This window comes from Ambystoma mexicanum, chromosome 14 (assembly GCF_040938575.1).
Source record: "Ambystoma mexicanum isolate Mex_15411 chromosome 14, UKY_AmexF1_1, whole genome shotgun sequence".
NCBI classification, from domain to species: Eukaryota; Metazoa; Chordata; class Amphibia; order Caudata; family Ambystomatidae; genus Ambystoma; species Ambystoma mexicanum.
In genome coordinates, this window is record NC_090940.1 from 546,014,568 (window position 1) to 546,037,315 (window position 22,748).

The 22,748-nt window shown below is 47.3% G+C and overlaps 1 protein-coding gene across 1 annotated transcript in view; it reads right to left on the reverse strand.

Moving 5' to 3' along the window:
* The window catches only part of TRIP11 (thyroid hormone receptor interactor 11), a 1,018,241-nt gene extending 1,007,439 nt beyond the window's left edge, over nt 1–10,802 (reverse strand). The window contains exon 1 of the mRNA XM_069637842.1: nt 10,225–10,802. Within this exon, the coding sequence (XP_069493943.1) occupies nt 10,225–10,363 (139 nt within the window). The 5' untranslated portion in view covers nt 10,364–10,802. The remainder of the gene's footprint in view (nt 1–10,224) is intronic.
* Nucleotides 10,803–22,748: the final 11,946 nt, after the last annotated feature.

Below are 22,748 nucleotides of genomic sequence, written 5' to 3' on the forward strand. Positions count from 1 at the left end.
AGACCCTTGGGAGTATGGCCTACTGCCAAGCTCCCAAGACTCTAGGCCCTGCCCACAACCACTGCTGCATATCACACGCATCGTGGCTTATAAATCAATAGCACACTCATAGAATGACACATTTTAACTGCAGCATACACTCAATTTGCACCCATGACTGTAGGCCCTGCCCACACCTACCAGATACATAATCGATTGTATGGGTGTGATGTGTGAATTTGATATGCTACGGTGGTTGTGGGCAGGGCCTAGAGTCTTGGGTGTGTGGCCTGCGGCTGTGGCCATGCACCCAAGAGTCTAGTCCCTCCCCACAACCACCTGATCGGTGTTCGAACTATGGGTGTATCTATAGCTGTGATGTGCTGCGGTGGTTGTTACCAGGGCCAAGAGTTTTGGGTGTGTAGGCATAGATAATTGAATCTGTAGGCATCCAGTATATGAAACCCATGCTGGCTTATAAGTTCAATGCTTATAACTTTGTTCTTGGGTGCATGGCCTTAGGTTCTAGGTTCTGGCCACAACCACCACAGCATATCACACCCATTGTGGCTTGTAACTTCACTATGTATAAATATCTATAGTTGTGATATGCTGCAGTAGTTGTGGCCAGGGCCTAGAGTCTTGGGTGTATGTCCATACATATTTGAATGTATGGGTGTGCAGTGCCTTATAACTCCAGTGCTTATAAGTTTGTTCTTGGGTGCATGGCCTTTGGCCATGCATCCAAGACTGTACACCCTCCCCACAACCATCTGAGCGATAAGCGTAACTACGGGTGTATCTGTAGCTGTGATATGCTGCAGTGGTTGTGGCCAGAGGCTAGAGTCTTGGGTGTAAGGACATAGATATTTGAATCATGGGTGTGCAGTATATAAAAACCATAGTGGCTTATAACTCCAGTGCTTATAACTTTGTTCTTGGGTGCATGGCCTTTGGCCATGCAACCAAGACTCTAGGCCCTCCCAACAACTACCTGATCGATATGCGATACTATGGGTGTATCTGTAGCTGTCATATGCTATATGCTACGGTGGTTGTGGCCAGGGCCTAGCGTCTTGGGAGTATGGCCTACGACAACCACCGCAGAATATCACACCCATGGCGGCGTATAAATCAGGAGCATACCCATAGAAACAAAAATTTTAACTACGGCATGTACTCAATTTTAATATTCACTAACACCACGCGGGTCCTTAGAACAGTTTCAAGTTGCCTGCGCACAGCACGGACTGAAGTACTATCCTTATGAGACCCCTCATTTTCAGTACTTCCAAACATCCCGGACAAGGCGGGCATAGGGAATACATCATTAACACCTGCCGCCTAAACAAATACAGTATTTCACCCATCTCGTACTCTCTGAACCTCCCCAAGCACTCTATCACACCAAAACAGCAGTTTGCCTCTGATCGCCGCCGCGCTGTCGGCGGATCCAAGATGTCGGGCGGATTCAAGATGTCGAGCGCATCCAAACAATCTGACGCACATCACGGCTCACTGCAGCCAATCGGCGGAGACGTCGCGGGTCCGCGGTCATGATGCCAGCCCCTTAGCCAATCGGTATCTTGCCCGCGGAGCGAACAGGGAAGTGTGACCGCGGAGCGGACATAGATAGCACTAATTTTTTGAGACATACTTTTTGGTCGTTTTAAAGGAAACTTCTGGACGTATTGTCACCAAATTCACAAAAGCACACTTTCGGGACCAAGCCCCTGCCACAAATTTGGTGAAAATCCGTCCAGCGGTTTGGCCTGTAGGCGTGCACAAAGTTTTTCCCCCATTCAGTCTATGGGAAAAAAAGACGTTTTGGGACCCCCCCCTATAACTTTTCCCCCCCTGGACCAAACATCACCAAACTTTGCAAAAAATTTCAGAGTGGCCCATATACTTTTTTTGCAAAGTTTGGTGAGGATTCGTCCAGGGGGAGCACAGTTATAAGCCGCCCAAAAAGTGTTCTTCCTATGGAAACAGCAACTTAACCATAACTACACAGCCACTGCCGTGCCTGTGTAATATATATATATCATGATAACGATATTGTCTCATCCTATATCATTTTTGAAAATATATCTATATATCGATGAGCCCTACATTTTGCAGATACCCAAAAAAGGCCATAAGTACTTTATTAACCCAATTTAACCACTTCAGTATGGGTTGCTAGTGGTAACAATATTCCCTGCTAACACTTGCAGAATGTCTAAATCAAGGGTCCCCAACCTTTTGTGCGCCATGAGCAAAATTTGCATATCAAATGAAATGGTGAGCAATATCCATTCTTTGGCGGGACATATCGGCACTCAGTTTATGGACAAATATTGCTACACAAATTAGAAATTAAATAAACTTAAGAATGTTAATAGAACATTTTAATTTGTAGTACTTAAGTTATTTGGACCACATGGAATTTTAGCAAAGGAAATGTGCTAAACCTTTACCTTTAACATTAAGTGGTTGTTTACATAAATTAGGAAATCGAGTAGTCAGTAGGACATTTTTAGGCAGATAGGACCAGTCAAGGATTAAATAAACATTACCAGGGGGTTCAGAATCTCGATCTAAATATTATTAAGAAATGTAGTGCAAATGTTTGGATAGTAGAAATTGGTCACAAATGGAGCACTGATTTTCAGGTGTACTTTAGGGTTCTGCCTGAGGATTTTCCAGGATCTTTAGTGGCAAATGGTGCATTCCTAAGCATACAAGACCAGCAATGCTGTTCCTCAGTCATTGATTACTGTATTGTGGACTGTTTTCTATTGAGGAATGTTATGAAATGTTGCGTACCTGATTGAACACAGAGTAGTCACTATTCTCTTGAATTAAGTTTCCAATAGCCAGGGGTAAGCACCATGAAAATGATGTTCGACAGCCAAAGGAGCTGGTTGGCGATGCCCAAGCTTGACAAGGAGGCATTGGAAAGAATTACTATTTCACAAGTAATTAAAAGATATTCTCATGAAAAAGTTTATTGGCCAGAAAGGAAAGTGGCCATTTGTATGCGTCTTTGATTGAAACTATCCGGAACAGAGCTATTGGCTAACACTTTTCCCCACTTCAGGGGGTCAAAGTTTATAGAAAGGGGTGCCCCATGATTCGATGCAGAATGTAGAATCTCGAAAAGAAAGCAAACCATGATTTATTGAGTGGTGTGTACACAGCTTGCCAGATTCATAGTTTCAAAAGGGCATATAAAAATTGCTAAACGACAAAAAATGTATTTATAAACAATGGGCGCCTATGGAGGGGGGGCACATTTTTGAAAGACACCAAATGTTTAATGCATTTGTCGAGGCAGTCATTTTGCCATCTTCTTGGACAAGTTGTCCGCAGACACCTCCACACTGTAATAGGCCAATTTCCTACTGGGCACTGCCAGTAAGATATTCTCCACATGTTTGTTGCTTAGACTGAAGGAGTGGGCTCAAAGTAACAACATCTTGAAACTCTGCCAAAAAGGTTTCAGGGGAGGGCTTAGTACAGTTGGCCACTGCTTCACTCTGAGCAACACCATGTAGAAATACGGTAAGGTTAAGGGAGGGAGATTATTTGTGGCTTTTTTAGATTTGGAGGAAGCATTTTATTTGATAGAAACACCTTGTGGCGTAATTTATATTTTAATTGGGGTGGCTAATGGTCTATGAAATGTTCAAACTGTGATACACAGACATCTCAGCGTCTTTCCGATATACAAGATAGGGGAATTATGCATTGTTTTTTCACAGCAATTAAAGGGTTGTCAGTTGGCCCTAATTTATTCCTTTCAGACTTTGACTCAATCACTTCTCTTAGAAAAGTCAATCTGCCCTCTCGGAAGGGTACATTTTAAAGCATGCCTCTTTATGCCGATGACACAGCTATTTTGGACTTAACCCTGGCAGGTCTCCAACACAGCCTGCTATACACAAATTACTATTTTGGGAACTGTGGTTTGAAATTAAATATGATAACAAAAATGATGTTCTGGAAAAGGGTAAAACATTGTAGCTGGTTCTTAAATGAATATAGAGATGAGGAGGTAGTCTGGGTCAATCATTTTAGGAAGACAGCTGGAAGGGCATCATTAAGGGTTAAAGGGCTTTATAAGATTTCATTTGAATTTTAAGTTTGGGGCATTCCATTCATATTGGACAAGTGCATGGAGGTATATAAGGCAAAAGTCTGTTCCACGATTTTATAATGCAGCGAAATCTGGGGTTGTTCAAACGGTCATGACCTGGAGGGATTGCAAAATATATTCCTTTGCCAAGTACAAGTGCAAAATAAATTCCTATGCTTCGCTCAAGGTACACCTGGTTTTGCCTTATTAGCTAAATTGGAGGTGTTCAGTTTGAAGGTGACAGCCAAGTTAAGATTCTTTACTTCTTTTTTTAAAACACATCTGGGATTTTCTGCTAATCATGAATTGAATTTCAGTGTAAGCAAGGGTTAGGCCTCCACTGGTAAAGAGAAATACTTGTGGTAAGGGGGGGGGGGGTCACGATGAGGTGGGTATGTAGGGCACTGCCATTTGGATAGTGGGGGTGGAATGTAACTAAATTTGGCAAATTAAGTCAAGATAGCTCTTAAAGTAAGAGCTTGTCCAATGGGGAGAGAGGCAGATGTCCAAAATACACCTAAGCTGCCATCTTCAGTTTTATATGAAGCCTTCCGCACACATGTTTATTAGGTTTATATAGCGCTTTCATCCAAGCACTTTACAATATAACAAGGTACAATAATGGATGAAGCAAGTTAACTATCATGAGACAAACCAGCGAAACAATATGTAGAACAGTTTACTTAGATAGTGGAGGTGAGTTTCCTTAGATAGTGGAGATGAGGGAAACGTGAGAAGGAAGGGAGAGGAGGTAGTAAAGGGAAGAGGAACAATAATTCAAATATGTAGTTTAAGTTCAAGTGGGTGTGAGAAGGAAGGGGAAGGTATGGGGGGCTAGGGAGATGGGGAGGGGAGATGGTAGAAGGTCAGGGGGGAGTGAGAAGAAGGGCTTTCAAGGAGGTGTAGGTGGGTATGGGGCGGATAGAGAGAGGTAAGGAGTTCCAGTGTAGGGGGGGGCAAGAGCTGAAAGGAACGGAAGTGAGAAGAGTAACATGGTGATGGGGGTACAGTGAGTAAGAAGAGGTCAGCATATCGGAGAGAACGAGAGGGAGTGTAAAATGAGAGGAGACATGGGGGGGGGCAAGGTCATGGGAGAGATTTGAAAACCAGACAGAGGAATTGAAATTTAAGTTGGGAGGGAAAGGGAAGCAAGCCAAGTTGAGAGAGCGAGGAGGAAATAAAGTCGCGAGGACCGAGGAGACAGAGAGTACGGCTAGAGGAGTGGTCGATGGATTTGAGGGGGGGAAATCAGATGAGAAGCAGGGAGTCCAAAGAGAAGAGAAGAGCAGTAGAAGGGATGGGAGAAGATTAAGAGTTTAGAAGTGTGGAAGGTGAGGGAGGATCAGATCTTGCGAATGTTGTAGAGATGGTGCCGACAGGAACGAGAGGTGAGAGAAATGTGGTGGGAGAGGGAAAGGGAGGAGTCGAAGTGAAGACCAAGATTGCGAGCATAGGTAGAGATGGGGAGATTGGAAGGGGGAAAGTGGATGGAAGGAGGAGGGGGGTAGAGGAAAGTGGAAAGTATTAGAAGGCAATAAGAAGTCTGTGAAATAGGATCTCCAGAATGCAGACGGCTGATGCTAAAAGGACGTTTACATTTACCCACCCGTCAATGAATGAAGAAGTAGTGCACGAGGAAGCACAAAGTATGCCTGTAAAATGGGAGCCAATGAAGATTTGGTTAATTTTCTGTGTGGACATGCATGGAAGCTATGTTTTATATAATGAATTGTAATTATCAGGTCTTTATTTATGGCTTGATTGAATATGCAAAAGCAGTTTTTTTGTTTTAGACATGTTCTCTCTGAATTTTATGAAATATGATACATGTTTTTAAATGTTGCTTACTTAATGGAGAAATACGATTAAATAATATTGATTTATGCCGGTCATTACATGGTAGGGTTTACAGATCAATTCAGCTGGGCTTTGGCATGTAATTGCAAATAGTTCATTTTTAAGGACCTGGTGCCTGTTACATTGGTGAAAAGGTTGTTAGGAATATAACAAAAGAAATTTGAAGGATTTGGAGCCTGTTTCCTCTGTTCAAAAGATATTTTACACAAAACTAAGTGTTAAACATTGGTCAAAACATTGAGCATTTAGTGACCACATAGAGAGGTGTGGTGGTGTTAACTAGGTATGGGGATTAATTGATTTGTTGATTTAAACTTATTAACAGTCATTTAATTGGGTTTGAATATAGGGCAAATTAATTATGAAAATGTCGGCATGCATTTGTCTTACCTGCCCATAATCGACATGCCGGATGAGCAGCATATCAAACAACAGTTTTTCTATTTAGACACATCATAAATATGGGCGATACTAAAAGTAATATTTCTGATAAATATAATGCATGGTGGCATCAAACACAAACCTCAGTTGTACAAACAGTAGTGCATGTACTTTATTTAATAAAGGAGTGTTGGGTATGCATGCCACTATTTGTCCATTATGCTCCCACTAGCAGTACAAAGGAACAGAATAGGACAATTTTCGCCAGGACAGAAACATGAGAACATGGTTCAATTATTTTTCTCATTAACACATTTGTCAGCTTGACAAAGTATCTGAAGATGACCGGTTTTAAACATGACACTGATATAATAAGCAAGGGCATTCACTGAGAAAAAATGTTGTATGGTGGCAACAAACTCAAATTTTGCATCTACAAAAATAAGTCAACTGGAGGCGCAGCAAGCTCATTGGCCAACATTCTCGCACATTTCAGGACTCTGCTACTGAGGTCTCATCCCTTCAGCACCACATTATAGGCCTCCATATCATGGCCCAGAGCAACTGGTGAGCAACAATTTAGGGTCCTGCAAGCAACATTTTGCTCCCGAGCTACACATTGGGGATCACTGGTCTAAATTCTCACAGCGAAACCAATGTATCCACCCCTACTAAAAAGCACTATTATGACCCATCAGTCCTTACACTAGTAAACTCTGAAGACCAGAATGCCACTTCACAGCAACAGACTACTTTCAAAACATTTTGAAAGTTTGCAGATTTAAATGTTCTACAAGGAAACCGTCAACATGGTGCAAAACAACCATCAACATGGTGCAAAACTATGTCTTTAAATGAAGGGAATAATATAACATTTCTAATAAATCAGATGCAAGGTTTTAGTTCAGCAATTAAGGAAATAGGACTCCACTGCATATCAACACAACAGTTTTATGGAATCAAGAATCACTCCCATTGAAAGGATTGTGTCCCAATATCCAAATGCACATGTGTTAAGCATTTCAGTGAACCCATTCTGGGACCATAATTGTAAAAGTCAAAACTTACCCTCAGGAACCAAACAACTAAAACATCATCTACCTTTCTAATAACTAACAGCTTTCACAGGTTGCAATCTAACAACACAAATTACACTTTCACTAACCTGTAATCAAATTATTAGGCTGCCAGTAAGTCTCCATGCTACCCTCACCATCCTGAACTACAACCAGAACAGAAAACTGCTATTGTAACACCTCCAGCCTTACCCCACTAAACCCCACAACCACTGAGATGAAGAGAGAAGAAAACATGAAGAGTGCCAGCAGGTTGGAATCCCGCCTACTAGAAGAAGAATTAAGGTGTGTAGTATTCAGTACACACAACCTTTTACAATGACTGTCCCTATGGTTTTATGGGTGGAATGTTAGAGGTGTAATGAAACCTAGTGATGTGAAGGTCCCACCAGGGACAGTTGAAGGGACTTGCAAGACGGGGGCCAACTGGAATGGATGTTAACTGACTGCTCTCCCGTTTCCCTAGTTATGCTTAACTGTAACATAATAGAAAAACTTATATCCAATACATCAGTAAATGTCCTCCCAATTGACATTTCCCTGTATAAAAGCATGTAGAAACTACCTGGCTGGGTGGCTGATAGGGCGCCCGCCATTACTAATGAGAGTGGCGCCAGTGTAAGGATAGCTAGCCCAGGAGAGAAGAACTTATGTTGCCCAACGTTTAAGAATATGACCAGCACCCACCCCCAAGGAAGATATTGGCCTACATTGCCCAATCGCTCCACTCAGCTGTTAAAGACTCGCTTATCAAATTAAAGCAGAACAATACCAACAACTTTAACTGAAGACACAAAGTTTAACAAATGCACCAACACCCAAAATACCAGAGGCCAGCAGGCAGGCTTGCCACAAGTCTTAAGAAAAGAGGCCACCTCACTCAACCTTATCCTCCACCTCACTGGCTTCTGGACAGAACTAGAATCAAACTCAAAACACTTGATTATACCTTGAAATTCTTGTTTGCAAAGTCCCTGTCTATCTCAGAGACAATCTCTAGAAACAAACCTGGCTTCTCTTTCAGCTCAGCCAATTACAGTGTACTAGCCACTAAGTATAAAGGAAGAGGTAACAGACTCTCCCATATTCAAGCCACCAACCCTTGAAACAGCCTCCATTGCAACATCAGCATAGCTCCAGACTATTTTTCTTTTTAAGGAAAGCCACTGTTTCTTTGCCAATGTCTCACCTGTCATCCATTGATTCCAACTTTGATTCCAGTTCACTTCTTGTCAACTCGAGGCATTGAGACAAATAGGCTCAAAATGTACGCAATACAAACATTAGAACACTGCAAAGCTCTTGCTTTGCTTTTCAGGACATGGTGCCACCTGTAAAGAGAATTTTGGAAACCAATATTTTCCTTCATTGTTACCTTAGAATAAAAATGGAAAAGGCTCCTGGAACGTGATGGGGTTGACTGCTCAATGAATAGATATTATTTGTCTTTGGAGTAACGCTCCGGCTAGAACACATTTTCTAAAACTATTAACGTGGCACACATAATAAGGTCAGGGATCAAAATTGGGATTTGTTGACCAGGAGCAAAAAGCATCTCCTGGGTATCTGGCATAACCAGTTAGGCAGGAGCTACCTCTGGGGAACTAGGAGCTGGTACATAGGGCGCAGTAAATCTAACTTTGCGCAAAATGCAAGCTCTAACTTTTTGTCAATTTTATGTTCTCTGATATGCTCTAAGCGTCTTTTAGGTGTCTCCATTAAATACATAGACAGTAAAAATCGCATAGATATGTTGCTATGGCACCACTTGACACAGCAGTCAAAAGTAGCTCCTGGTAGCTGTTGGTTTCATGCTAACCAGGCTCCAGATGCTTCTCAACCAAGATGCTCTCTACCAGATTTGTGAGGCGGTTAAATTAAGAGTGAAGCAAAGACGCAGCCCTGCCTCCAGTCATATAAGAGATTGGAGGGCGGGGGGGATAAGTTTCGAGAAGATGGAAATTGCTTTGCTCCCAATAGGAGCCAAGCAGGAAGGTCGGGCAGACTGCTATTTTATTTTTTGCTTCACCTGCCTCTCCTTTTCTGTCTTAATCAATGGACCAACCCCTTTCTACAGCCCTTTCACCCCAGAGAGCCACATGCTGAAGGGGCTGCCTGGCCTCTGATTACAAAACAAACTGAGAGGTTGGAGCACTGCTATCATAACTTTTGGTACACCTACCTCACCTACTTTCCTTAATCGGAAGTGCAGAGCACTGCAATGCTCTATTGGGTGAAAGGGCTGCCTAAGGGGATTGTCACCTCTAGGGCTAGTGGGGGAGCCTGTCAGAGCCCCAGATCGGGCAAACTTTTTGAGATACCGGGTCTCTGTCCTGGCTAGCCTCATTGCCACCTGCCCTACACCCATTGCAATAAGGCACAGGGCAAGTGAAGAGTGCAGTACTTCATGTGCAAAGGGCAGACAGCAGGAGCATTGGGCCAACGAGCAGAAGTAGAGTAGTTGGTGCAGTCCATAAAGAGCATAGGGGATATAGGGGAGAAATAAAGCATCGAGAACAGTGCCAGGGAGTTGCAGCTGGCACTCAGCCAAAGAGAGATCGCTGAGACAGTTGCCACAGGCCACAAGGGACACATCCATTTATATGTACCATCTGATAACTCTGCATATTTTAAACTATGGACTTGTTAATGATTTAATGAACTAATGTTGGATACATTTTATCTGATGAATATGGAAAATATATTGATTTTTAATGTATTTGCCAAGAACGTTGTATACTATAATAAACCATTATCTGTCGGTAAACAGACACATCAGGTACACCAGAGCCAATAAGTAGAAGGACTTACCTGGCACTTCTTCTGTCCCCTCAAGAAGGATATCTTTGGTGAAGTTGGAGATCTGGCCAGTGATAGAAGATAGGCTCCCGCCCACTTGTCCAAGAGATTGTCCCAAGCCAGAGCTCAGCCCCCCTAACCAGGAAGACATGGTGGCAGTAGAAGATAACAGATGCCAACAGGAGGCAGTGGGAGATAACGGGGCAATTTCAATCAAAACCAACAAAAAAAAAGTGAAAGGGTAATCCGGAGACTATAAGTATGGAGTCTGACAGCAGGCTCCTGTTACTCATGGAGGGGTATCGGCACGACCATCTCTGGGAGAGGGGCGGGTCTGGGGAGAGAATGTCACCTGTGAAGAGGAACTGTCAACAAACCCCAGACAGAGCCCGGTTAAGTGGCTGCCTCAGCCTCCCCTGTGTGGCTGACAGCCCCGTGCAGCTCCCGCTCCCCCGGCCGCCATGCCCTGCAACAGCCGCCGCCCCTCAGCCCAGAGCAGTTTTAGCTAAGCCGGCTGTCACTTTCCCCTCTTCGCCAGCTCGACAGCAGCCATGACACGTCTCTCTGGCTCAAGCCGGAGCGACGTGTCCAGGATAGAGAATGCCGGGACACTGGAGGAACATTCCCCGAAGTCAACAAACCGAACTACGCTCTACGAGGCTTGACAATAAAGCGGCCATATTGAAATGGTAAAGTTCTCTATAGATTCGATAATTACTGCGCGACATTTAGTATTACAACAGAAAATAATTCCCCAGTCGAGATGATTTTGAACATATTTGTGATATTACTAAATGTGTATCTACAATATCAATGTGTACGCTTGTACACTATTTCAAACATGCTAAGGTTTCCTCGAAATGGATTTTCATTTTCAGTGTTTTTTTTTTTTTTTACATCTGCCTGATCAGCACATCGACGGCGCATACATTCCAGGGATAAAGGTCACTCCACGTCTACCAGCCACTCTGGAGGTAGGGTACATGGGCAGGACAAGACAATACCAGGCTGCCTGCTAAACGTGTCACACACCTACCAACTGCAGGACATTGCAGTATAAGCCATTCTATATCATCCAGGTGTGGGATTGAGACGAAAAGTGGGAAAACTGATTTTGCCCACTGACATGTTGTGTGATGAGAAGACTTTACACTGAGGCTGTTGCAACAGGTTTAATGGTGGCTGCCGGTACTGCCCTATCTCCGTTAACCCCTTCCTAGGCAAACTCCTGGAGAAGCTGGCCATCTCTCAACTGACCCAACACACCAAATCTGTTGGTGGTCTTCTAATGAACACCAGTGAAGACTTGCTCTTGAATCTTGACTCAAACTCTCTGTTGGGGGTCTCTGGGTGCCCCCACGCGTGCCCGTGAGCCCCTCCACCCACAGACTCAGGCTGGACACGTCTGTGTGCTTCGGGCTCCCCGGTCGCTCTGACGCGGCCGGGAACGCCCCGTTTATTTAAGACGCACGCGGCGACGTGCAACGTCACGTCGCCGCGTGCGCGTCTCCCTCACGGGGCAACGCCACACTCCTCCTTTTTCCGGGAGGAACAACAACAACAGACACTTCCAAAATTACACTGCACACAACATAGCAATTGCCAACTCAAAGCCCATGCCCCTTTAATGTCAGCCTCCCGGGTCCCCTTACTCCGGAACACAGTCAATCGGCCCCAGCACATAGTCTCCGAGATAGGCAGGTCTCCCTCGCCCAGCCCTCTGGGGGTACCTCCCGCCTACCTCAGCCGCAGGATTCCCAGCTGCTCCAGTGCCTCGTTCTGGCGACCCCACGAGTTCCCCCCGGGGGGTATCTTCATCCGGGAGGACAGTCTCATCCGGGTCAGGCGGGAGCTCAGCTCGAGAGTCCCCCAGTTTCTTAAAGAAGCTCACATTCCGAGTGACAGCCGACTTCCCGTCCGAGGCCGTTACCATCGATCCCTTGACTGCCACCACGTCCAGCGGCCCCGGTTCATATGGGAGCGAGAGTTTTCCGTGGGGATGCCGATTCCTGATCAGCACTTCGTCGCCCGGTTCCAGCCGCTGCGGACGAAGACCCCGCCGTATGTTCTCTTGATGTATCCTTGCCTGTCGCTCCGCTTCCACCCGTTGGTCATCTATTACACCGGGTTCCTTTTCCTGTACCTCCGGGAGGAGACCTCGGGGGCACCTTCGGAACAGGACTTCAGCCGGGGCCACCCCCGTTGAGGCGTGTGGGGTGGTGCGGTACACTCTCAAGAACTGGTAAAGCGCCCGCTGGAGGGGCTGGCCCTGTCCCTGGGCTATCCGGAATGTTTTGTTCAATGTCCTCATCAGCCTCTCCGCGTCCCCGTTCGCACGGGGCCACAGAGGGGACACCTTCCGGTGCGCCACTCCACAGCTCTCCAGAAATTCTGAGAACCTAGCGCTCTGGAACGGGGACCCATTGTCTGAGCACAGAGTCACTGGAAACCCATGGGTGGCAAAGATTTTCTCCACAGCGCCCACCACATGCTCAAATGCCACTGACTCGACGAATTCCACCTCAGGGTATCGGGAGTATTCATCCACAACGGCCAGGAAGTGAGTGCCTACGGCCGTGGATCCGAAGTCCGCATGTACGACCTCCCACGGCCGGGTCCCTCGTGGCATTACTTCGATTTCAGGCTCCCGCTGGACTGGGGAGGCCGCCTGGCACCACACACAGGCCGCTACGAAGTCGTCCACTTTTTTTTCTAGCTCGGGAAACCACACCTTCAGCCTCAGTCTCGCCTTCGTCTTGGCGGCCCCTTGGTGTCCCTGATGTGCCAGGTTGATGACTTCATGGATCTTGGAGCCCGGCACCACCAGGCGATCGCCCCGCAGCAGCAGGCCCGACTCCGTGAAGGACAGTTCGTCCTTCACCTTCCAGAGTTGCTCGAGGGTCACTTTAGCTTCCTGAGTGCGCCCTGCCACCAATTCCAGCACGGACTTCCAGGACCCCGACCACATCGAGCTCCTCAAGATGCGGAAACACTCGTCGTTGGCCGCCGCACTCTCCAGTTCGGGTAGCGGCATTGCGTTGGGGGTGGCACCCTCTACCACCATCCTGACGTGGTCATCGGCTTCCTCAGCACACGAGTCTTGTGCGTGTCCTCCGCCGTCCACCGGGTGCCTGGACAGGTAGTCAGCCGCATTGTTGGTCCCTGGCCGGTAGATCAGGGTGACGCTATACTCCAGAAGGGCCAACATCCACCTCTCGATTCTGGCTGGTGGTTTTGTTGGGCAGCCTCATGTCCACACAGATCCGGACGGAGTCCGGCTGTTTTGGTTTCCTCGCCACTACGATAGGGGAAACCCATGGAGTGGGGCCCTCCACCTTTTCGATTACATCCAGGTTCACCAGGTTGTCTAGTTCCCTGTCCACCTGGTCCCTTAGATGAAACGGGATCCGCCTGTGTTTCAGAGCCACGGGCTGCACCGACTCATCAATGTGGAGCCTCACGGGGTCACCCTTCATTCTCCCAATCCCTTTAAAGATGTCCGCATACTTGTCCAGCAGATCATTGATGTCCTCTAAGTAGACTGAGTACGCGAAGCTTACTATGCCAAGGGCCTCCGCTGCCGCACAACTCAACAGGGTATTGCTGCTCACCGGAGTCACGTAGAAGCGGGCCTTGATCTCCGATCCGTCATGCTCCACCTTGGCGACAAACGCACCGTCCAGCGGCAGGGGCTCCCGCCCGCCAAATGCAAAAATGCGGGCTCTCGGCGTCGCAAGCCTCGGGGGAGGGTTGAGCGCGGCATAGTGTCCTCTCGCCATTACGTTGACTGAGGCCCCCGTGTCGACCAGCACCGGGACCGGCGAGCAGTTCACCTCCACGACGCATCTCGGCTGTCTTCTGCTCCTCCCCTTGAGGACTTCCATGCTGGAGACGAAGAAGATATTCTCCTCATCCTCTTCCTCCGCTTCTTCCGCCGGCGTCTCCTCTCCCGCCTGTTCCACTTGAGCTACATTGGGTGGGCGGTTTTGGCGAGGGGTCCACAGACGGGGTTGTCCCCTCGGAATCAGTACAGGCAGGGTCGCCCTGCACACCCTCGAAAAATGGTCGGGGACCCCACAGCGTCCGCAGATCTTTCCTATTGCCATGCACTCCGTCGAGTGGGGGAGGTCATAGCCGCACTTCTGGCATGACTCCACTGGCTTGCCAGCTCTGTCTCTGGGAGCCCCACCGGGCCTTCGCACCCCTCTGCCTCCTCGCCAGACAGCGCACACCTCTTCCGGCCTCGCCGCGCGGGATCCGGCCTCCATCTTGTTGGCACGGGCCTCCGCCACCTCATGGCACCGCCCGAGCTCCAGGATTCTGGGCAGGGTGAGTCCGGGCTCTCTCAGGACCTGTCGCCTCAGCTTGCCAGACGAACATGCCTGGATGAGCATGGTCCTCATCATGTCCTCCTCATCCCCCCACGCACACCCTTGGGATAGGCGGCGCAGGCGGCCATAGAAGGTGTCGAGCGTTTCATCCTCCTTTTGTCTGGCCGAGAGCATGACGAACCTCTCGTAGTCAACGTTGGCAAGGGGGACAAAATGCGCGAGGAGGGCGGCTTTGGCTTGGTCATACGAGTTGTCCACCGGAGTTAACGACTCAAATATCTCTTGTACAGCTGCACCGGCCGAATACAGCATCGTAGCCACCTTGCTGTCATTATCCGTGACCTGGGCGGCCCGAAAGTACATGTCCAGCCGTCCAATCCATCTTCTCCATCGGGGGCCCATGCTGGACGGAGGACCCGTCACGTCAAACTCCGGAATGGGCTGCAAGGCCGCTTGCGCCCTGGCTTGGGCCATGGCCAGGGGTGGTGGTGGTTGGTTCGGGGGAAGAGCGGCACCAACCGTGGGTGTAAGCAGCCCAGACGTCGCAGGATGTGGGGTTGGCTGTGGGGGATTCTGCTGAAACAAATCTGCCAGGCTTTCGTCCTGCGAATCCTCCGAAGCTGTGGCAGTCGCACCTTCCAGGGTGCCGAAATCACTCATGGGCCCAAGCGCACAGGCACCCTCATACTAGCCCTGAGGGCCGCAACTTGTACCCTTCCCCACACTGCCACCACCCACGTGATGATGAAAGGGTTGAAGAGGCTACCTTGAGGCGTCTCGTTCCAACGTGGATCTCAGGAGCGGGCAAACCAACACCCACGTGATGATGAAGGGGTTGAAGAAGGTCCTCGAACCAAATGTTCCAAAAATTGAGCTTCGAAATGGAGTGGGCTGAGAAGGCCCAGCCACCTCAGTCCATCTTCCAGCTACCACACGACGTTACAGGCTGAAAATTGGCCAAAACATCAAAATTCAGGCATGGGCCTGCGGGTTATGCTGCCCGCAGTCAGCAAATCCAAAAATTGGGCTTGGATGGCCTTCCGACTCCGAACCGGAGCTTTCGGAAGTTTCTCCGCCACGTGCGCAAGATGGCCGCCAGCCGCGTGTATGGTCCGCGGCCACAGCGTGAGATGAAACATCCGCGGATGTTTCGTCGTCGAAAAAATTTGTCCGGGATCGCTCTCACCGCCGGGCCCGGGCATCCAACACTCGTCGCCACTGTTGGGGGTCTCTGGGTGCCCCCACGCGTGCCCGTGAGCCCCTCCACCCACAGACTCAGGCTGGACACGTCTGTGTGCTTCGGGCTCCCCGGTCGCTCTGACGCGGCCGGGAACGCCCCGTTTATTTAAGACGCACGCGGCGACGTGCAACGTCACGTCGCCGCGTGCGCGTCTCCCTCACGGGGCAACGCCACACTCTCCATCCCTTCTTATCCTGCTGGATCTTTCCTTCGCATTCGAGACAATCATGCCACCCAGACAAATCAGCTTTGCGAGACTCAACTGGGCCTTTTCTCTCCCCTATCACACTCCTGCGGCGTCCCTCAAGGCTCTATCCTCTTGCCGTGGCTTTTCAACATCTACCTTGACCCTTTGGCCCAATTGATTTCTTTCTTCTCACCTCACTTCCAGTGTTATGCAGACAACGTGCAGCTCACCTTCAATCATCCCTCTTCCCCCTCTCTCATCCCTGACTGTCTAACTGCTATTCAGTCATGGTGCGCTGCCAATGATCTCTGCCTCAATGCCAGTAAGACTGAGATCCTTCTCATTGGTACCCGAGCTCCCACCTTCCCTTCCTCCCTCTGGCCGCCCTCTTTGGGTCCCCTCCCCTCACTCTCTGTCAGAACCCGCCCACTCTTCCAAGTGCTGGATGGTTCTTGTTGGAAGGCCCCAGTTGGTTAGTGGAAGGCAACCGAGAAACCTGTGTGAGGGATGAATAGGGCGGGCCGTGAGTAGTTTCCTGACAGCATCCTCCCCTAAAGAGCCATCCACCCCCCGTAAGGCATGAAAACGGGACAAAAGAACAGGTGTGTGGATGTTCCCCTCTGGATCCCAGGTCCGGACTTCCGGACCATAACCCTTCCAGTCAATGAGATATAGGCAAACACCCCTAGAGACCTTAGAGTCAAAGATAGCGCTCACTTCGTATTGATCAGACCCTTGCACTGACACAGGAAGCGGACAGGATGGAAGTCTAGCATTGGGACAACAGGGTTTCACCAAAGACACATGAAATACAGAGTGGACCTTCCAAGTTGCTGGTATTGCTAACCGTACAGCTGAAGGGCTAATGGTCTCAGTGATAGCATAAGGACCAACAAACCTAGGCAGTAGCGGCCTGCGACCCAGTATACAGAGGTTCTTAGGGGACAGCCACACCCGCATCCCGGCCTGGTAAACCTGGGCAGGGGTTTGATGCATGTCCGCATAGGTCTTTGAACGATCTTGGGCAGCGTCAAGTGTTGTCTCACACTTTGATGTAGAGCGGCCAGGTCGCGAATGCAAGCTTGAGCTGTTGGGCTGTTGGAAGAGACCACTGGATCCCGCGGAAGTACGTGGATGTTGACCGTATAGGGCAAAGAATGGGGAGGAACCGGTAGAGGTATGCAAGGAATTGTTGTATGCGAACTCTGCCATAACCAAAACGGAAAACCAGGTTTCTTGATGTTGGAGAGTTAGACATCCTAGGTATTGTTTGAGAGTTGCATTAAGATGCTCCATCTGGCTGTCCGTCTGTGGGTGGTACACACTTGAATGCCTTTCGTCAATGCCTAAAGCTGACGTGAGAGCCCTCCAGAAACGAGACGTGAATTGTGACCCCGATTTGATATGATGATATCAGGAAGCCCAAAGAACCGGAAAACGTTCTTCAGTAATAGATTGGCGAGCAAGGGGGCAGATTGCAGTCCCTGACAAGGGAAAAACAAGGCCATTTTAGTAAAGTAATCAACGACTACCCGAATAGTGTCAAAACCACTTACTGCCGGTAACTCTACAATGAAATCCATAGAGAGCATGGTCCAAGGGCGTTTAGGGACAGGGAGAGGTTTCAGAAGGCCCATGGGTTTGGCAGCTGTGTTTTTGCTTTGGGCACAAACGGTGCAAGAAGAAATGAACTCTGCAGCGTCCTTGTGCATGGAGGGCCACCAGCACCAGCGTTGAAGCAGGTCAATGGTTTTTCTTCAAACTGGGTGGGCTGCTAGTAAGGAGTTGTGACACCATTGTAAAGCAATACGACGTGTGCGGGTGTCCCGAATGAACATTTCTGTTTCTTTTTCCCTGTTTGTTGTTGTTGCTAGGATACGAAAGGAGACGATCTGCTGAGCGGCGGTTATGAGTGGGCTTATTAGCTCATTAAAATGAAGATTGCTGAAGATATAAAAGTAGCTAAGTGCGCCGTTGCGCTCATCTGAGACATTCCATTCAGAGTTCAAGAGAACGTCTTTTTGTTCTGTAAGCAGATGTTCAATGTTGTTAGTTTAAATAAAAGGAGAGCCGCTTTTGAGGCTTTTCCCTTTGGAGTTCAAGAGATTGTCTTAACGCGCTATAAGCAGACGATTCATGGTGTCAGTTTCAGTCAGGGGAGAGCCACGCTCGATACGGCCTCGTTGAGTGAGGGGGCATGTCTGCAGTCAGCTGTTCTGGTGAATGGGATCCTTCGTAGCAGCCGTGGAACCGCTGAATGCAATTACATACCTACGTTGGAAGAGAGAGAGAGAGAGAGAGAGAGAGAGAGAGAGAGAGAGAGAGAGAGCAGAGCTCCGACAGCGTTGCTGAGCTGAGGTGACAGCTGAGTTTAGAAAACTACGGAGACGCTGTACACGCACAGACAGCAAGGAGAGGAGGTTTGAAGGAAACAAGGTAGGTGGAAGTTCGAGGCCCACTGAAGGGATATAAACTAACTCAGAGCATAAAGTGGTAATTCTTTGATGTGACATCAAGAAAGACATACCATTTAAAACGGGGAGAGTAAAAGAGTGAAGGGTAACGTTTGGAACAGTTATTAAGCCCACATATTAGAGAGAGTACAAGTAGTTGACAAATGTTTTCTTAATTGTCTATATAAAGAAGAATTTGAGAACATTCAAGATTCAGTAGACTAAACCATTAAGGAATTAGAAATCCAAAGACTGTTAACAGCTTGAAGTCAATAAGAGAGAAGAGAGAGGATGGGAACTAACTAAAGACCTTGTGAAATACAGTGAAGAGAATATAAAAAAGAACTACACAGGAAGAGACTATGTTAATAAAATTGGAGTAAATTAATTAAAGTTAGAAGAAAGTAAAGGAGAGAATAACTGGACACTGAGAAAGAATTATAGAGACTTATATGAGCAGAAAGATTACAGAGACTTACCTGAACTTGCTCCATGAGTAATACATGAACAGAAACCACAAGGAGTTCGGGGCAGAAAACATATTCTTTTACCTAAGAGAAAAGAAACAAAAGTTACAATAAATAAAAGTTGTTTCTGTAACAAAATATCACCTATCTGTCTCAGTGTTTTTTTTATTCTTTACCCTGCGAGAAAACCTTTACAATTTGGTGGCAGCGGTGGGATTCAACAGAACACCATGGAAGAACTGATTAAAACCCTAAGTGAAGGACAACACCTCCTCCAACAGGCTTTGCAACTACAAAGCCAACAAGCACAAGCGGATAGACAAGTGTTCCAGCAGGCTCTGCAAGTACAACAAGCCCAACTAATTGAGGCTACCAATGGGTGCAGGCATTCTCAAGTACCAGCCTCTGTACTTCAGAAATATTCTGCTGGGGAAGACCCCGCACATTTTTTTGTGAATTTTGAGAGGGTACCTAAGAATGCCCAATGGCCTAATGATAGGTTACATCGCCCCACTCATGACAGGTGAGATGCAGAGCGCCTACCAGGCAGCAAATCCAACTGGAGAAACAAATTACATAGATATGAAAAGAGTAGTGCTTGAACGCTTAGGACATGATGAAGAAGCATACAGGCTAACGTTTCGAGAGGTTAAGTTACAAGCAGAGGAAACACCAAGACAACTTTTTTATAGGGTCAAAGAACTAGGAGATAAATGGCTACAAACTGCAACCACGACGACACAAGAAAGGGCAGAGAGAATTGTTCTGAAACAATTTATTGAAGCTCTACCCCTACCTATGCAACACTGGTTCTGTCAACATCACCGACCCAGGTCTTGTTGAAGCTGTGAATATTGCTTCTGCCTATCAAAAAGCTGGACAGGGTCATCTAATGTCTTATGTGGGGAATGTCAAACCGGCCACAAGCTTGTCCAATCCATCAACAAGATTCACAAATGTTCAAAGATGGCCAAACTCAATGCTCCGGAAAACTGATTGGGAACCTAGTAGGTCACGGCCAAACAGTGAAAATCCTCCTGGGATTCGACCTCGAGTATTGTTCCAAAAGGGTTACAGTGTTTTGAGTGTGGAGAATGGGGTCACTTAGCCAGAATGTGTCCTAAAAGAGTTAAAACAGAACCAATGGACATAGGAACAATGGAAATACCTAAAGAGGGAGAATGTCAAGAACCTGCCACAGTACCAAGATCTTCATATTTGTATACTTGCGAGACTGAAGTAGACGGAGAATCGATACAGGAAGCTTACAGACAGTAATAAGTACGGAACTAGTAGGTAATACAGGGGACTCAAATAAAAAGATTCCTATTAGATGCGTTGACAGTGATATAAAATCTTACCCTACAAAAGAGATAAATGTAAAGTTGGTTGGGGAACAAATGGTGATCAGGGCAGCTGTCATTCCAGTATTGCCAGAGCCTCTCCTTATTGGTTCAGATGTCCCTAATTTTTCGCGAATAGTATAAAAAGTGGAAGAGGATTGGTTACAAAATGCCCCTTTTTACAATCAGGAAATTACTTCCCCTCTGATAAAAGAGAGGAAAAGCAAAGCTACTATAAGGAAATTGAAGAAAGACTGGGGAGAAAGAAATGTTTGTCCCATTGCCGTGGATTGGAGAATCGATGAGGGTGGTGATAGCTTCCGGATGGCCCAAGAATTAGACCCCCTATTAGAAAACGCTAGGTCAAGTTCTCAAGGTAATAACCAAGGAAAAGAACCCTATTTTGTCCAAGAAAAAGGGCTATTATACCGAGTAAGCAAAGATATGACAGGAAACACTTTAAAATAATTGCTAGTACCCAGTAAATATTATAAAACAGTACTAGAGGTGGCTCACATCCAAATAGGTGAAGGACATTTGGGAACTGATAAAACAATTCAGAAAATATTGGCAAGGTTCTACTGGCCAGGAATTTACGCTCAAGTAGCTCGATTCTGTCGGGCTTGTGCTGAATGTCAAAAGAAAAACAAAGCAAATGTTAAGAAAGCCCCTTTAAAACCTATGCCAATTGTTCTGGAACCTTTTAATCAGATAGGATTGGATATTGTTGGACCACTAGATCCATCCTCCAGAGGACATAAATATATATTGGTAATTGTGGATTACGCAACTAGTGTCATGATCCGCCGAATTCGCCCATTCTGGACCTCATGGTCCATGATGCACCGCGGTGTAAACTCTGCGGTCCTACCATCATGGCCGGTGCTTCCGAAGCACGGCACACCAGCCTTTTCATGCAACGTACGGCTTCCTAGAAAAAGGCCACACCCCCCGCAGCGCCACGCGTCTCAACGCTACTGTTTGGTGTAGTTAGACGTGCGTGTGACAACCTGACAGAAGAGCCAGACACGGAAACCCAAAGGAGGGTTGGTGGGGACAAGAGACAGAAAATAAAACAGTGCTGGATCATGAAAACAAAACACACACAGGCCCTGATATTCACAGCTGGGGCCGTACAAGTACAGACTTCATAAAAGCACCGGCTCAGGCAGCCGCGGGAAAAGACATGACTCATGTAAATAGTTTACACATCAAAGGCAACACGTTCCCTCTGAAGTCAACGCCGGCTCAGGCAGCCGAGGGAAAAACTTGTTTCCAGTTTAAGGTTGGTAAGTTCCTTTTGAAGTCAAACCGCAGTTATAATGTCCGGAACAGAAAATCACACGAGCGTGTTAATAAACAAAAGAGCGCGCCACAGAAAACTGTAGAAAACAGCATTACTGTATCACAGAACTTACCGTGTACTTTTTCAATGAAAACCAGCGTTCTCCACAAGGCACCAGTGCGGGCTCCATTATTGCGACCAGTATCCTCCAGGGAAGGGGGCGGGGCTTGGAGGGGTTTTTCAAACTTTCGGGCGGGGAAGCATCCTGATTGCGTGGAATTGTCCAAGCCCCTATATAAGGGAGGAGAAAAGGAAAAACTGACAGATTTGTTTCCTTTCTGTTGCAGAGGACAGCAGAGAGTGAGGAAGCAGCCGAGAGGTTCCAGTGGGCATACAAAGACTGAACTAAGGTTTTTCCCTTATGCTCCAACCAAGCCTGCTGATAACGAACTTTGGACTCTAAACAGGGGTTCTTACCCAACTTAATTTCTTTTGTTACGATTTTTTAAGTCAATAAAGACAAATTTTCGTTAACCTAACTCCTGCTCATAGTGATCCATTACATAAGTGGTGGCAGCGGTGGGATCGAGAACGCTATGGAGGCCATAATCAAAGCACTTACAGATGGTCAGCAACAACTGCAACAGGCAATGCAGGTGCAGTCGCATCAAGCGCAAACGGACCGACAGGCGTTACAGCAGGCTCTACAGATACAGACAGCCACGCAAGATGCCATCAAGCACATCACAGAGACTATGACAGCTACAAGGGGTAATTCCATAGCCCAACTAATGTACTACAAAAATATCAGCAAGGTGAAGATCCAGGGTATTTTTTTACCAACTTCGAGAGAGTGGCAAGAAATTTGCAGTGGCCGGTGGAGAAATGGGGCCACTTCATTGCTCCATTATTGACTGGTCCCTTACAAGAATCATATCAGGCGGCAAATCGAACAGGAGATGTTACCTACGCGGAGATCAAGAAAACCATATTAGAACGAATGGGGGTCGACGACGAGGTCTACAGAGCCAGACTAAGGGATACCCGCCTAAGAACCGGTGAGACCCCCAGACAACTGTATTATCGAATACACGATCTCTGTGACAAATGGTTAAAACCAGCCTCCGGATCAGTACAGGAAATAATGGAGAAAGTCAAACTCGAACAATTCATAGAAGCTTTACCCTCCACGATGCAAAGATGGGTACGTCAACATCATAGGCCCACTCT